Here is a 13,001-nt window from a genome sequence, read left to right on the forward strand (position 1 = left end):
GCCTCATTTTGACTTGTTTTAAGGACATTACATCAAAGTTGGATCAGCCTGTAGTGTGGTTTTCCACTTTAATTTTGAGTGTGACTCCAAATCCAGACCTCCATGGGTTGATAAATTGGATTTCCATTGATTATTTTTGTGTGATTTTGTTGTCAGAACATTCAACTATGTAAAGAAAAAAGTATTTAATAAGATTATTTCTTTCATTCAGATCTAGGATGTGTTATTTTAGTGTTCCCTTTATTTTTTTGAGCAGTGTACATATTTTTTTAAACATCACATGGAGAATTCAATACAGATCTTTTATATGAATAAAGACTTTCTAAAGTGCCAAAATGAAGCATTTCCTATGTGACTTCTTGGAAGATTTTAACTGACTTGACCCCAACATTTCTCCAAGTTTCCACCCTCATTGTAAAGCCCCAAACCTGTTATGGTCAACCCTGTTATGGTCAACCCTGTTATGGTCAACCCTGTTACTTAATTTGGCACTTAAAGTTAAGTGAACGTTTTTTTGACCAAGTTATACCAAATTGGTGGAATGACCCCAATACAATTGAAAATGTACTTTAAACCACTTGACTTAAAGAACATGCTTGTTTTTTTGTTTTTATTTTATAAAAAATGTCACAATAAGCAAATATAAAATGTTTTTGTACAAGATGCTCATTTGTTTTGTTTTTTTGTGACATCAACTTTTCTCAAATAGACAACAAAGATTGTTCATTATATTTAAAAAATTCACTATAGTTTTTCTGTTGGTTCATAAATGATTGATACTACACAGCAAATTCCTCAGTCTGGATTTCATTGATACTTAATTTTGAGAGAAGATTCTAAGAGACAGATTACCACTTGTTCTGGCATTGTTGGTGATGTCATGCTCTTTGAGCCTGCCTGCTCATTTAGACTTGTGCTTCTTCATCTGTGCCACGTCCATCTGTGCCACAAGACAACACACAGACATGAAACCCAGAGGTAACATCAAGTGGACACAAGAGCAAGCTAGCACTGCACCATGATAAGAAATCAATCTGACTTGTAATAAACTGAAATTTGTCTTAAAGGCCCAGTACAGTCAAAATTCAGTTTTGTCTGTTTTGTATCATATTGCACAACAGCTGATTAGTGTTATTCCCTGATAGCTGCTGGTTGAAAATACAATCTACACAGGACCTTCTAATCAGCAGGTTTGCATGGGCGGGAGTTTCAACTTACCTGGTGACATCACCAGGTGGTAAATTGGTTAATAAACTAATAACAAAGAGAGTTACAAACCACTCTGCCAAGAGCTAGCTTTCAGATTCCCCCCTCCCCACTCAGACCACTCCCAGACAGTCCTAGCTAAATGATTGCTATTTTTGTAAATGTAATGGGAAACTATTACAGTAAGGTACTTAATTGTTACCCAGAAATGATTTAATATTGATATAAAAACAACTGCATTGGGCCTGTAAGTCAGGAAAAGTTAATGTCATAAAATTGATCACTAATACAATGTGGAGGTGCACCCCTAATCTCTGTTAGGTACATATCTGATAGAGTGATGTATTCAGTACTTGGAACATATGCTGACGTCTACCGACAGACCCACAGTACCTGTAATGACAAGCGAATCCTTTTCTCCTCATCCAGCTCATTCATCAGCAGTTGAATCTCTTTGCTAACACATAGAGAAATCCTAAATCAGTGGCACACTTAGAAAACGCAATACAATACATTACTGTAGTTGCACACAGAGACAATACAAAACAATAGTTGCACAGAGATACTGTAACAATAGAAGACATTACTGTAGTTGCACACACAGAGATAACAATACAAAACAATAGTTGCACAGAGATACTGTAACAATAGAAGACATTACTGTAGTTGCACACACAGAGATAAACAAAGACTTACTTGTGCTGGCTCTTCATCAGTTCGACCTCATCCCTTAGGTCCCGGAGCTCTGTCCGCAGCTGCTCGAGGGTCAGTTGGCCCTGGGCACCTGGCTCTCTCCTGGGCTTGGGGTCAGAGGTAAGGTGAGGGGGCAGGGTAGCACGCAGGATAGCTGAGAGAGCCCCAGGGATGAGTGTGGAGAAGGGGTGTGGAGCACTGGCACCAGTGGATAATGAGGAGGAGAGCATTGTGGGCCTTAAAGGCCGGTGAGGCTTCTTTTCAACCACCTGTCCAACGACATCACAACAGCACAACTGGTCAAACAAATTCAAGAGGCATGCTGAAGATCCTTTTGGGTGTAAATGTTTTGATGGAACAATATTGATTAAGCATATATAGACCACATTGACATTGGGCAGCATGCATAGTAAGGTGAACATTGAATTACAGGTAACACTGGGGTATTTGTAGGTGCTGCCGGGCTGCTGATGAGTGATATGACAGAGGAGAGGTCCAGGTCCTCTATCTCATTCTCTTGCGTCTCACCCACCTGTGTAGGGGCTACCTGTACGTCTTCCTGTAAGTCAAGGTTAGACTGAGGAGCCTGAGAGGACACAAGCAAACACAGACAGAGAAACATGAGGATTGAAAGAAGGATTTTGTTATTTTGATTGACATATATCCTGTTACATGTACATGTAGTTATGGTAATATTGTGGTCGTTTGATCTGTAGTCCTTAATGACTATAGTATATGGAATACTTCAATTTAACACACGTTGTTGTCTGCCATCTTGCCAGATCAAATTAGGTAAATTTAACTCAAGGACAAATGGGACACAAACAGAACACAGTGAGAAGTTGAAAAGGTTCCTCAGAGACAAAAAACAACCCTGTTGCATGCTGCACGACTCCACAATAATAACCAGATAGCCATAGACATCAGTGTACAAATATACATACCAGTGAAAGAATCTGTGACTGAAATCTTTCATCCACCACACGTGCTGCCAATTGGTTCAGGGTCTCACAGTGACTGAAACACTGTGTGACTCAAAATCTTCAATGTCTTGGAGAAATAAAACAAACCAACAGACGCATTAGACAAATTGTTGAGTTGATTTGAAGGCATAATTAATGGTGGGGTCATTGAAGCAAAACAACAGGCTGTCAAAAACAGAGTGTCAGGCAGTATTAAATTGTTTTGCCATTGATGACAGTTTGATAAATCTAAAGCATCATAGGTGAGTTAAAAGGAACATAAGAAATGATTTGAGAATGATGACATGGCTTACCCACGGTAAGGCCAGGGCTATAGTCGCCAATGGTCACACAGAAGAATGCCAACGTGATACGTCGAGCGACAAAATGAAAGTGAGAAAAGAGCTCCAGAAGCTTTGAATTTTTATCTAAAAATGATGACAGAGTGGAGTGAGTAAAGTCAGTAGATAGTCTTTGGGACTTCTCAAACTAAGCACATTAGTCAATCAGAACATAGACATGCATGTGTTCAAGCCTATTTTGAAAAGCGTCAAACTTATCAGATATCAACAGCCAAGAGGATAATTAATGAATCATTCTTTATCAAGAAAATAAACTAGGTTCAACTGTTGTTTGAAATATAACATGATTGCAGACACTATGAACAGAGTGCTGTGCACACTAGAAGAAATACCAAGTGTCAGCAGTTACCATTTGTTACAGCCAAGGAAATAGACACCAATTGATTGACAAGACAGCAATCTTAGCTGGTGTTGTTAGGAGTTCTGCTGTACAAACTCACCTTGTTTGGCCAGTGTTCCTATCGCAATACAGCTCCATTGATGGTAACTCTACACCATTCACTCCTGGTTCCATTGTAACACAACATGAATTGTGCTAGTGGGATGAGAGGTGGTCTTGGGCTAAGTTTAGCACACAGACATGCTCACCACCAATACCATTGGGGCAGTCCCTGACACAACTCGTTTGCAGGGACACAGACTTGGGAGTACTTAAAGGGACAGACTACAGGGCATCGAACACACACATTTATCCAGTATTTCCCAAGGGGAGAGCAGGGTGCTGAGATCTATACAGCATGCCATGAAAACACAAAGTCAGTTCCATAATTTGAGTTTGAATTTGAATGGAAAAAGTCAAGAGGAAGCAAGCTGGATTGGATGTTGAATTGGAATATGAAGCGCAACCAGTTTGTCATTACTTTTTGTATATTATGCACAGAGATGAGATATGTGACTGTCTACCAAAATGAGTAGAATTTTAATTGATATTTAACCATAACCTGTCCTTTGTTATACCATTCTCAATCCAAGTGGAACGAACTCCACCCTTACAAAAAACATTGCAGTTTTAAACTGCAGTAAAAGTAGTCACTGCAGTCAAATGTGGTACAGTAATACTGCACTGTAACTGCAGTTACACTACAAAATTACTGCAGTAAAAAAAATATATATATATTTTGGACGCAGTATTTTCTGCATTCTGCAGTATACTGCACTCTGAAAGCAATCTTGTTTCGTAAGGGCAACTCTTGTAGAGTAAAAGTGGGTGGTGGTCTTGTAGCCCTCCTGCTTACTAATGTTACCTTTGTAGCAAACCTGTAAAGAAATGTATTTGTACCTTTGTCTCCTTTATTTCAATTCTTACTTTTCTATGTCTACACCCGTTATTCCCACAGCTGTCAAACCTTTGACACTTCTGGGATGCAACCAGTCCAATATAGACAATGGGCCTGATCGGATAGCTCAGAGCTTCTGCTCTTTTCTGTCCATAAAATCAAATGGATGAGTGGAAAAGGCCAGGAGCAAGGACCCCTGCAGACCTCTCCTTTTATGGTGACATTGTACAACCAATCACAGGAAAGGACATGGCTAGCCTACACTACAGCGCCAACGGCTCGTCAGACTGGTGATCCCCAAGGAATGCATTTACGGCACGCCCCAGAGAAGTTGTCTCCACCTCTCACTTCAGCGCATTTCCTTCTATCACACGTTTTTCTATTTGATACTTTCTCTGTACATTTTAGTCTAACATCTGTCAAGGTTTTGCCTTAGCTGTATTTAGAGAGGCAGCCCAATTTAATTAATTTTTTTACCTTAAACTAGGCAAGTCAGTTAAGAACAAATTCTTATTTACAATAACAGCATACCGGGGAACAGTAGGTTAACTGCCTTGTTCAGGTGCAGAACGACAGATTTTTACCTTGTCAGCTCGGGGACTCGATCCAGCAACCTTTCGGTTACTGGCCCAACGCTCTAACCACGAGGCTCTGAAAGAGATCTGATGTGAAGATACTTTCATACTGTATGATTTTCAACAAGAGTTGATTTACATAAAGCAGCTACATCATTGTATTCAAAAATGAGAATCAGTCTATTGAATTTCCCAGCTATATTCTGATCACTGCTATTTCCTTTAAGCTTCTATTGGAGTAAAGGGAGACTAGTAATAACGCATCTATTTTACATTAACCTTGACATTATGAAATTGGTGACACGCAATGTGAAATGCTAACTAGATCTCCCCAGTCCTTATGAAAACACATCCAATTCTATTGTGTATCCTACGGCACAACAGACAAGGCATGTCGAGGCATGTCCAGCCATTTATTTGCAATATCTTAAACAAAACAATGTACATAGGTTGAAATGAGCAGGACATGAAGATGGCATCAGTAGTTTTTACAGGTTGAGAATTAGACTGAGCATCATATTCAACAGCCCTTGGGGAATCGTCTTGAAGACTGCTTCTACTTTACAGCAAAAAGTCTTTCTCTAAGCACTGGGGAAAAACAAAAAAAGTGGTACTGGTAACTATAAAAAGGTAAAATCTTCATAATTTCATTTACATGATATGAGAGGTGTAACACGGTTGTGAAATCAAAAAAACAATGTCTATAATAACTAGTCTGGAAGACTAGAAACTGATAGGCTATTCTGTATATTTAAACACATCTTATGCAAACAGAGTCAAAAAATAAACAGTGCATCTGTCATTTTCTGATGTACTCCTGAAGACAGGGAGTTCCATTGGGGGAACATCTCCAGGGCAAAGACGCAACCCGAGGCCAAGGGGGAAAGAGTTACACAACCCTGAACTGTGCCCTTGGTCCCTCTAGTTTGATCACCAGCGGCGATAATTAGACCCTCTGTTGGGGGGTACATGTTGACGCATCGTCGGCATGTTACGGTATTTGGACAGGATGCTCTGGCTCTTCCTGAACACTGGCCTTTGAGAGAAAGGACGTGGCACAAAGCCTCCCTACAGAGGGGGGAAAGAAATTCAACCAAACCAGTCAGAAATGCAGTTTCAATGACCTACAGCTTCATCCCCGTGATATTACTACCTCCATTTTCAAAAAGCCAAGAGGCACATGAACACAGTCAGTAGGCTAAGACAAGTCCTACTGGCCACAAGTTATAATAGGAGCTGCTCAAAAAGGCAACATACCATGAGTGGCTTCCTAAAGGGACCAGGCGGTTCAGGGCCTGGTCTTCTCTCGGGAGGAGGACCTGGTTTGCGATTTGGGCTAGTGGGACGGAAGCTCGATCTCTGTGAGACATACGAGTAAAGGATGTGCATACATGGTGGAATGGAGTTTATCTAGAAATATAATTGCTCATAGGTTGCCAAAATGTATTGGAGGCAACATTCGACATACTGTATCCCTGGGCGGCCTACTCATTACAGTAAACACGTTACCATTCCCAAGACTAAAGCTATGAACACTCAGCTTTCAAAGAACCCAGCCATCAGGAAGTTCTCACCTGTGGTCCTGGTTTCCTGAAGGGTCTTTCAGGTCTGTGGTTCTCCTGTGGCATGTTCGTTGGCCTAAAATAACAAGTAAAAAGTGAATTATCTGACTAAATATCCTTGAATAAAACTAGTTGTTGGTGTGAAGCCACACCCATCGTGTGACGCATCATCACCAAGTACCCATAACCACTAGGCTCCAACATTTAAGCAAATAAAATGGTTATATTCCATGCAATACAATCATAAGAATCACTTCACATCAAATCTTTTATATTGATTCTCATATTGGTGGATTACCTTTCCGCATATCTCCGGTCTCTTGGTGAAGGACTGGAGTCATGAATTTTAGAGAAGCGTTCATTCAACGTAAGTTGTTCATCTGAATTGTAATAGCGCTCTGAAAAGTCAGGAGGTGAGAGTGAGTAAAAGAGGTATCATTCTCATAATGAATAATCTTAAATTCACCAAGAGACATTGCATTCCCGTTGAGGAGCATCAAACAAACTGTTAGCCAACAGACAAAATGAGACCAAACCAAATTAGGGGCCACTTGCCAGTTTTCTTTTTTGGTGTCCTACTTCTATCCCTTGGGGGGCTGTCCTTTGAGCTTGAGTTAGTCCCAGGTGCCTGCCACTGGGACACAACGACTAGGTCACGAGCCAGCCGTTTGTCTATAGAGGAAGGGCTGGAGCGGGACCAGCCAAGACAGAGAATTACAAGTGATGAGCATCCCATCAGTGGAGCCTGAGGCCAGGTTTGGTAAGCAGCGGAGCAGAACATTACTACTACTAGCATCATCTTTAGATGTTGCCCTGTAAGTGAAAATTCCATCAGTCTAAATAATGCCCTGGAAAATGTAAATGATTTTATTCTGTAGAACAAAAAAATGTAATCTCAAAATAGACAGACAAACAGAAAGTAGAGTTCTGTTGGAAAGGCTACATTCACATAATTACTCAGGAAAGACCATCGGTCTACATGTGGAATAAAAAAAATGATAAAAGCTGATCATCACTCAGGTACTTACAAAAAGAACGTAATGTCCATGTTTTCTTAACGCTGTATTGTCACTGAACCCCGAATCCACCTGACCTCCCAGTAGCTCTCCTCACAAATTCAGAGTGAAAACTGACACTCATGAATGGAAAAGTGTTGCCGAAAGCTCTGAGGAACTGGTCTCTTGCTGTCCAGATTTTCACTTGAAGCTGAACTCGAAAGGCTGTCATTTCTCTCCACTTACTATTATAATAATGATGACAAAGGGAGGTGAGCATCTAATCTGTTCAGCCAAATGGTCCATCTATCCATGATTTCCCTGTTGATCTTTAGTTCATCCTTACTAGTCTTCGTTAAGGTCAGTCTCACCTTCCAAATCTAAACTCCTCTTCAAACCCTGGGCATTAAATTTCAAAGGGGGATGATCTTGTAATCTTGCATCCTGTCTGGTGAAAGTAGTGTGACGAATTCAGCTCGAGATGGTCAGTGTACGGTCAGTGTTCAACTTGTACATCTTCAGTCAAAACCCAGTTGTCCGCTTGAATAAACAAGCCATAAACAGAGCAATTGATGTAAAGCAGCTTGCACTTTGTATGAATGGAATCCATTGTTTTCTTGTAAACATTCCATTGTTGTATTTGTAAGGCTGCCATCCTCTGGAAACTTGCTGTGTAGAGATCAGATCCACTGTGTAGTGTAGAGAACTGTAGTCCACTGATTTTATGTATTCTTGCATGCAGAAAAAGTCCACTGTTCACTGGCCTAGCCAGATGAAGTTCAGTGTGCTGTTAACGTACAGAGATGTGGTTCATTATCTCTTCAGTCGTCGGTTTGCTTCTTGAAGGTCAAATTGTTCATTTGGGGAGTAATTCATCATTTTTAGATATTGAGTCAACTGCACGTCTACATTCTGTGTCTAAGAATTAAAAGCAGTATTGTATGATCTATGCATCACAGCGTAAGGTCCCATGTGTCTCAGTTGGTAGCGCGTGGCACTTGGCCAGGGTTGTGGGTTTGATTCCCACAGGGGACCAGTATAAAAAGTATGACAATTTATGCACTCACTACTGTACATCACTGGATAGGAGTCTGCTAAATTACTCAAATGTTTTTTTATTTTTTAAATGGCATCGTCCTCTCTTGCCACTTTTCCTGTTGTTGCCAGTGGTAGTATCATGCATTATCCCCAAAGTTCCTCTGGACGTCATCTTCATGGAAGCTAGTGCATATTCATTTGCAATTTGAATGTTATTGCTCAAACTGACAGATCATGTAACCTGAACCAGAATGACAGCTTCCAGTCTCAGAGCCTTCTATATGGTGATTAACATCAATCTCCTCCTTTCCTATAGGTGTGGAACGACTGTGGCATTTCAGCTGATTTAAAGGGCATGTCCTCAGTTCTCTTATTAGCAGTTCTCTTCATGTATGAACTGCTCTTCTGAACTTCTGTTGTCAGGGGGTTATGTTGCGTCTGGCATCGTGAGCATGTTTCTTCAACTTTTCCACTTGGTCAGAGAAGAGCACCTCTAGGTTCAGACCCCAATAGCACCACAGAGGGACAGGCCTCGCAACACAGAGATTTTCTAGTATCTTTCAATGACATAGTATCGAATAGGCAGATATTAATTCAACTTTGAATGACTGGCGCCCAGAAACATCCCTTGTGAATTATTTTGTATACTGTGCCCAGAAAAATCCCTTGTGAATTATTTTGTTCACTGCCAGCACACTTGAAAGTGCAACCCCAGAGGTCTTTGGATATTTGATTTCAAAACTTAACTGATACAGGACATCACTGTAACTCCATTTCCTCCATCACAGGAAAATGGCTGTAAGTTGGCATTCCCTTCATATTCAGATATCTTTGAAGATTGACCTTCTAAACATCATCACGCCCCTGCTCCCAGAGTGAGAAGGAAGATACCGTACCTGTGTGTGCTCAAGGCTCGCTGAGAGTCCACTTGTTCCTTCTGTGACTCTGTGTCCCTGGAAGACTTGGTTGAATCGGCTTCTGGGTTGGGGGGTGATTGATGGGGCATCGGCCTCTTCCTCAGTGGGCCAGCGTTTGCTTGGAAACGCTCCCTCCGAAGAGCGAACTTGGATGGCGCATTTCCCCTGGACGTATACGGCCCTTCCTCTTCATGGATCTCTGCTCCTTTGGGCTGAGGAGGAGGTGCTTTGAGCCTCATCACCGACTCTGCTCTCATTTTACGCCCCTTCAGCAAACGACTCTTGCCCCTGAATGACAAGGGACGGCCGCCAAATCCTCTAGGGGCGTTGAAGTAATGTGGAATCTCTCTGCGAGGGCGCTTTGGGTGACCATGCTCCACATCAGGGCCTACAGGAGGGATCCCGTGCTCCTGGAACTTCCGCTTGTGTGGTGGTCCACTTGGCCTTGCCTGAGGGCTATTCTCGTGGAAAGAGGACGACGACCAACCTCCTTTCCATGTGGGAGATCTGTGGGGAGGGTGGTGAGGACTGCCTTCCTGTGCCCACTCAGCGCTGCGGCGTCCGCTGCCCTCCCTCTCCCTTCCCACCACTCCATGCTGCTGCCTGGGATCTCGCTCAGCAGACCACCTGCATATCCATCACAAACAATACAAAAAATAATTACATTGGAAGATCCATTATCGTGTGAAGTGGGAAACGGAGGTTTAGCTTTCCTTTATGCTGCCCCTTCACCATTATGCCATGATACAGGTAGGAGAGTAAAACCTTCAGAGAGCATATACTTTCCAGTGGCAGGTGACTAGTAGTGTAATAACATCAGATCACTGCATTATACTGTTTATCAGCACTGTAATAATGAATGATAATTTAGACCTCTGACGCAGAGGACTACGCGAGTTTACACTTTTCCCCCTCCATTTATATTACCCAGCCCATACTGCATCTTCAATCCTGTACCTCTCTGGATAAGGACCTCTGCCATGAAACTCTCGTGGTTTTCTCTGGGGGGAGCCAGAAGGCCCACGTTCACCATTGTGTGGTCGGGGAATGGGCCCTGGCCCATTCCAGCGCATCCCCCCACGACCTGGGCGCTCAAACTGCCTCTCCCTGGGACTATAAGGCGGCCGGGCACCCCAGCTCCTGTCCTCTTCGTGGGATGGACTTGGGCGCTTGTGAGGGCCCCTGAAGGAACTGTGGGGGGACTGTGAGGGTGGTGGCCTCCTGTCAGGAGGTTGGTTATGATAATGGCGGGGTGAGGGGGATCTGTAACCTGAGTGGTTTCCATGGATAAGTGCACCCCTCTGGCCCTGGGGCCCTTGTCCAGGAGTATGCGGAGAGGACCTATGCTGAGCTGGGGACGGACGGTTTGGCCTGGAAGGGGAAGGCCTCCTGTGGCCATGATGGGGCTCCGTTTGGGAGGGGTATGTGTTTAAGGAATCCTGGTTTTGGGACCTCCACTGATTGAAAGGTCGCTCCCTCCGTTCTCCCATCAGTGGGGGCCTCCGTTCTCCCATCAGTGGGGGCCTCCGTTCTCCCATCAGTGGGGGCCTTTTGGCAAAGTGAGCACGTCCTCTGCCTCTGGAATCTCTCCAGCTTGGAGGGACCTTTCCTGAGTGGCCCCGGAATCCTCTCTGACTCCTGGGGTGGGGGCTGTAATTCTCTTCATGTGGCATGTTGTAGCCATCAGAGTAGGGCCTGTTGAATATCAAAACAGTCTTGAAGAAACTTAACACCCACACAATTCATATCATTAGCCATATCTAGTCTACACAATTAAAATAGACTAAAATCCAAATGAATTGACATCACCAATTATGAATTAGTATACACTGCCCCTTTTGTTGTAACTCTGCAACAATCCTGCACATACCTGGGTTTGAACCTAGGAGGTCCGGAGTAAGGTCTGACCATCTTTGGCATACACTGAATAATCTGTAGACAAGAAATAACGTTTTTGCATCGACCGAGGTGCCAGTGAATTATATAAATAAGCCTAACTAGCTAGCCGATTTAGCGAAACTATAGCTAGTTAGCCAATGTACACTGTGTACATTTAGCTGCTAACGTTACACACTCAGATAAATAAGTACCTAGCTCAACCATAACGACCTTTGCGGCCATTTTAAAAAGGCACATGTTAGCCGGTAGCTTGTTAGCTAGCTAACGTTAGCTACCCCGGGTTGTCAGAACAGTGCGAATGTAGCTAGCTAATTAGCTGCAGTTACAGCTGTAACGTTATGTAACAGTTGCTATAAAAAGTAGTTCGTCATCTGATAGGAATGGAGATTTACGAGTGGGGGAAATGTGGGATGATGTTATGACAAAACGCAGTGTACCAAACAACTTCGACTATAGTAGGCCAAATTATTTCAGTAACGTTATATTTTTATATCGTCTCGCAAAACAAGTCTACCTAGCTAACTAAATCAACTAACGTTAGCTGGTTCACGTTAATAAACAAACGTTGCGGTTTACAGGGTTAAATAACCATCTGTTATTGAATATAAATTAAGAGACCAGTGTTACACCGCTAGCTAAAGCCTGTGTTGGCTAACGTTAACTAGCTACCAGCTAGCGACGTCTCTATAAAGTTGACTTGCATACCACCACGTAAAACTAGTTGTTTGTAATGGGACATTTTAATAGTAATTTACCTTTCAATTTTGTAACCGACACTAAACGCCTTCGTTCTTCCACAGTCAGGTCCGTCGAAACGAAAATACTGTGCTAAAGGTAAATGACATAGAAATGTGCTAAAAATATATATTTTTTAAAAAATGTGTGGAGGGTGTGTCGCTGCAAACCTTATTATACCCAGTCAAATATTTGTATAACTAACCCTCAGTGCTGCAAACGCTTGAGGCACAGTTAGAACAATGAGACATATTTCACCAGATGTGAAGCAATCCGCATGGCGTTCACACTCACTACCAAATTATGGTAGTGAGAAGAAGCCCAGTAGGAGAAGATGGAACGAGATAAATTTTGGCCGACATCCTGCTATTTTTCTCATCGATTAAACATTTGATCTCAATACAGTTTTCAGTTCCCAAAACTAAAATATATAACGAACAGAGTGGACTAGGTTTTGTACATTTTACCCTTTGCCAAAGTAAAAAAACAAATTGCGTTGTATAAGAGTGCAAAGGCGAATTGAGTTATTGCACACGCGCACTTCAGAGTAGGCGTCCCCTAACGGAAAAACTCCAATAGAATCTCGCTAACTTGTGATTAGCACTGCCAACCTCCTTGCTTGTTTCGCCCACTCTGACTCACTTGTTCCCATTTGAAACGATGGGTTGTGGTTTATCTTGGTTTAATTATAAACATCTTTGCGTAAACGGTCACTCAGAAACTTTCTTCTTCTATGGTGTTATGGCGGTCCTATAGAAAAAATATCCGTTGTAGTAAAAA

The 13,001-nt window shown here is 42.3% G+C and overlaps 2 protein-coding genes across 4 annotated transcripts; both read right to left on the minus strand.

Moving 5' to 3' along the window:
• Positions 1–789: 789 nt before the first annotated feature.
• On the minus strand, positions 790–5,370 carry LOC145859254 (SH3 domain-containing kinase-binding protein 1-like). The gene is made up of 7 exons (XM_082958249.1): positions 3,664–5,370; positions 3,176–3,289; positions 2,844–2,949; positions 2,330–2,485; positions 1,903–2,168; positions 1,600–1,663; positions 790–940 (listed from the first exon to the last, which is right to left on the minus strand). The coding sequence occupies exons 5-7, from the start codon at positions 2,127–2,129 to the stop codon at positions 902–904; spliced, it is 330 nt and encodes a 109-aa protein (XP_082814375.1). The 5' UTR covers positions 2,130–2,168; positions 2,330–2,485; positions 2,844–2,949; positions 3,176–3,289; positions 3,664–5,370; the 3' UTR covers positions 790–901.
• Positions 5,371–5,474: 104 nt separating this feature from the next.
• Positions 5,475–12,771, minus strand: LOC106563582 (uncharacterized). Of its 3 annotated transcripts, XM_014129290.3 has the most exons (10): positions 12,427–12,770; positions 12,242–12,314; positions 11,458–11,519; positions 10,515–11,282; positions 9,567–10,214; positions 7,193–7,323; positions 6,936–7,035; positions 6,650–6,713; positions 6,333–6,434; positions 5,475–6,143 (listed from the first exon to the last, which is right to left on the minus strand). In XM_014129290.3, the coding sequence occupies exons 3-10, from the start codon at positions 11,505–11,507 to the stop codon at positions 6,006–6,008; spliced, it is 2,001 nt and encodes a 666-aa protein (XP_013984765.3). In that variant the 5' UTR covers positions 11,508–11,519; positions 12,242–12,314; positions 12,427–12,770; the 3' UTR covers positions 5,475–6,005. The 3 variants fall into 3 exon arrangements, with proteins under 3 accessions (XP_013984765.3, XP_013984766.3, XP_013984767.3); XM_014129291.3 differs by lacking the exon at positions 12,242–12,314 and having other exon boundaries at positions 12,427–12,771; XM_014129292.3 differs by having other exon boundaries at positions 10,545–11,282; positions 12,242–12,767.
• Between the last annotated feature and the right edge of the window lie 230 nt (positions 12,772–13,001).

The sequence above is a fragment of the Salmo salar genome, chromosome 11 (genome assembly GCF_965601325.2).
Source record: "Salmo salar chromosome 11, fSalSal1, whole genome shotgun sequence".
Lineage (NCBI taxonomy): Eukaryota > Metazoa > Chordata > Actinopteri > Salmoniformes > Salmonidae > Salmo > Salmo salar.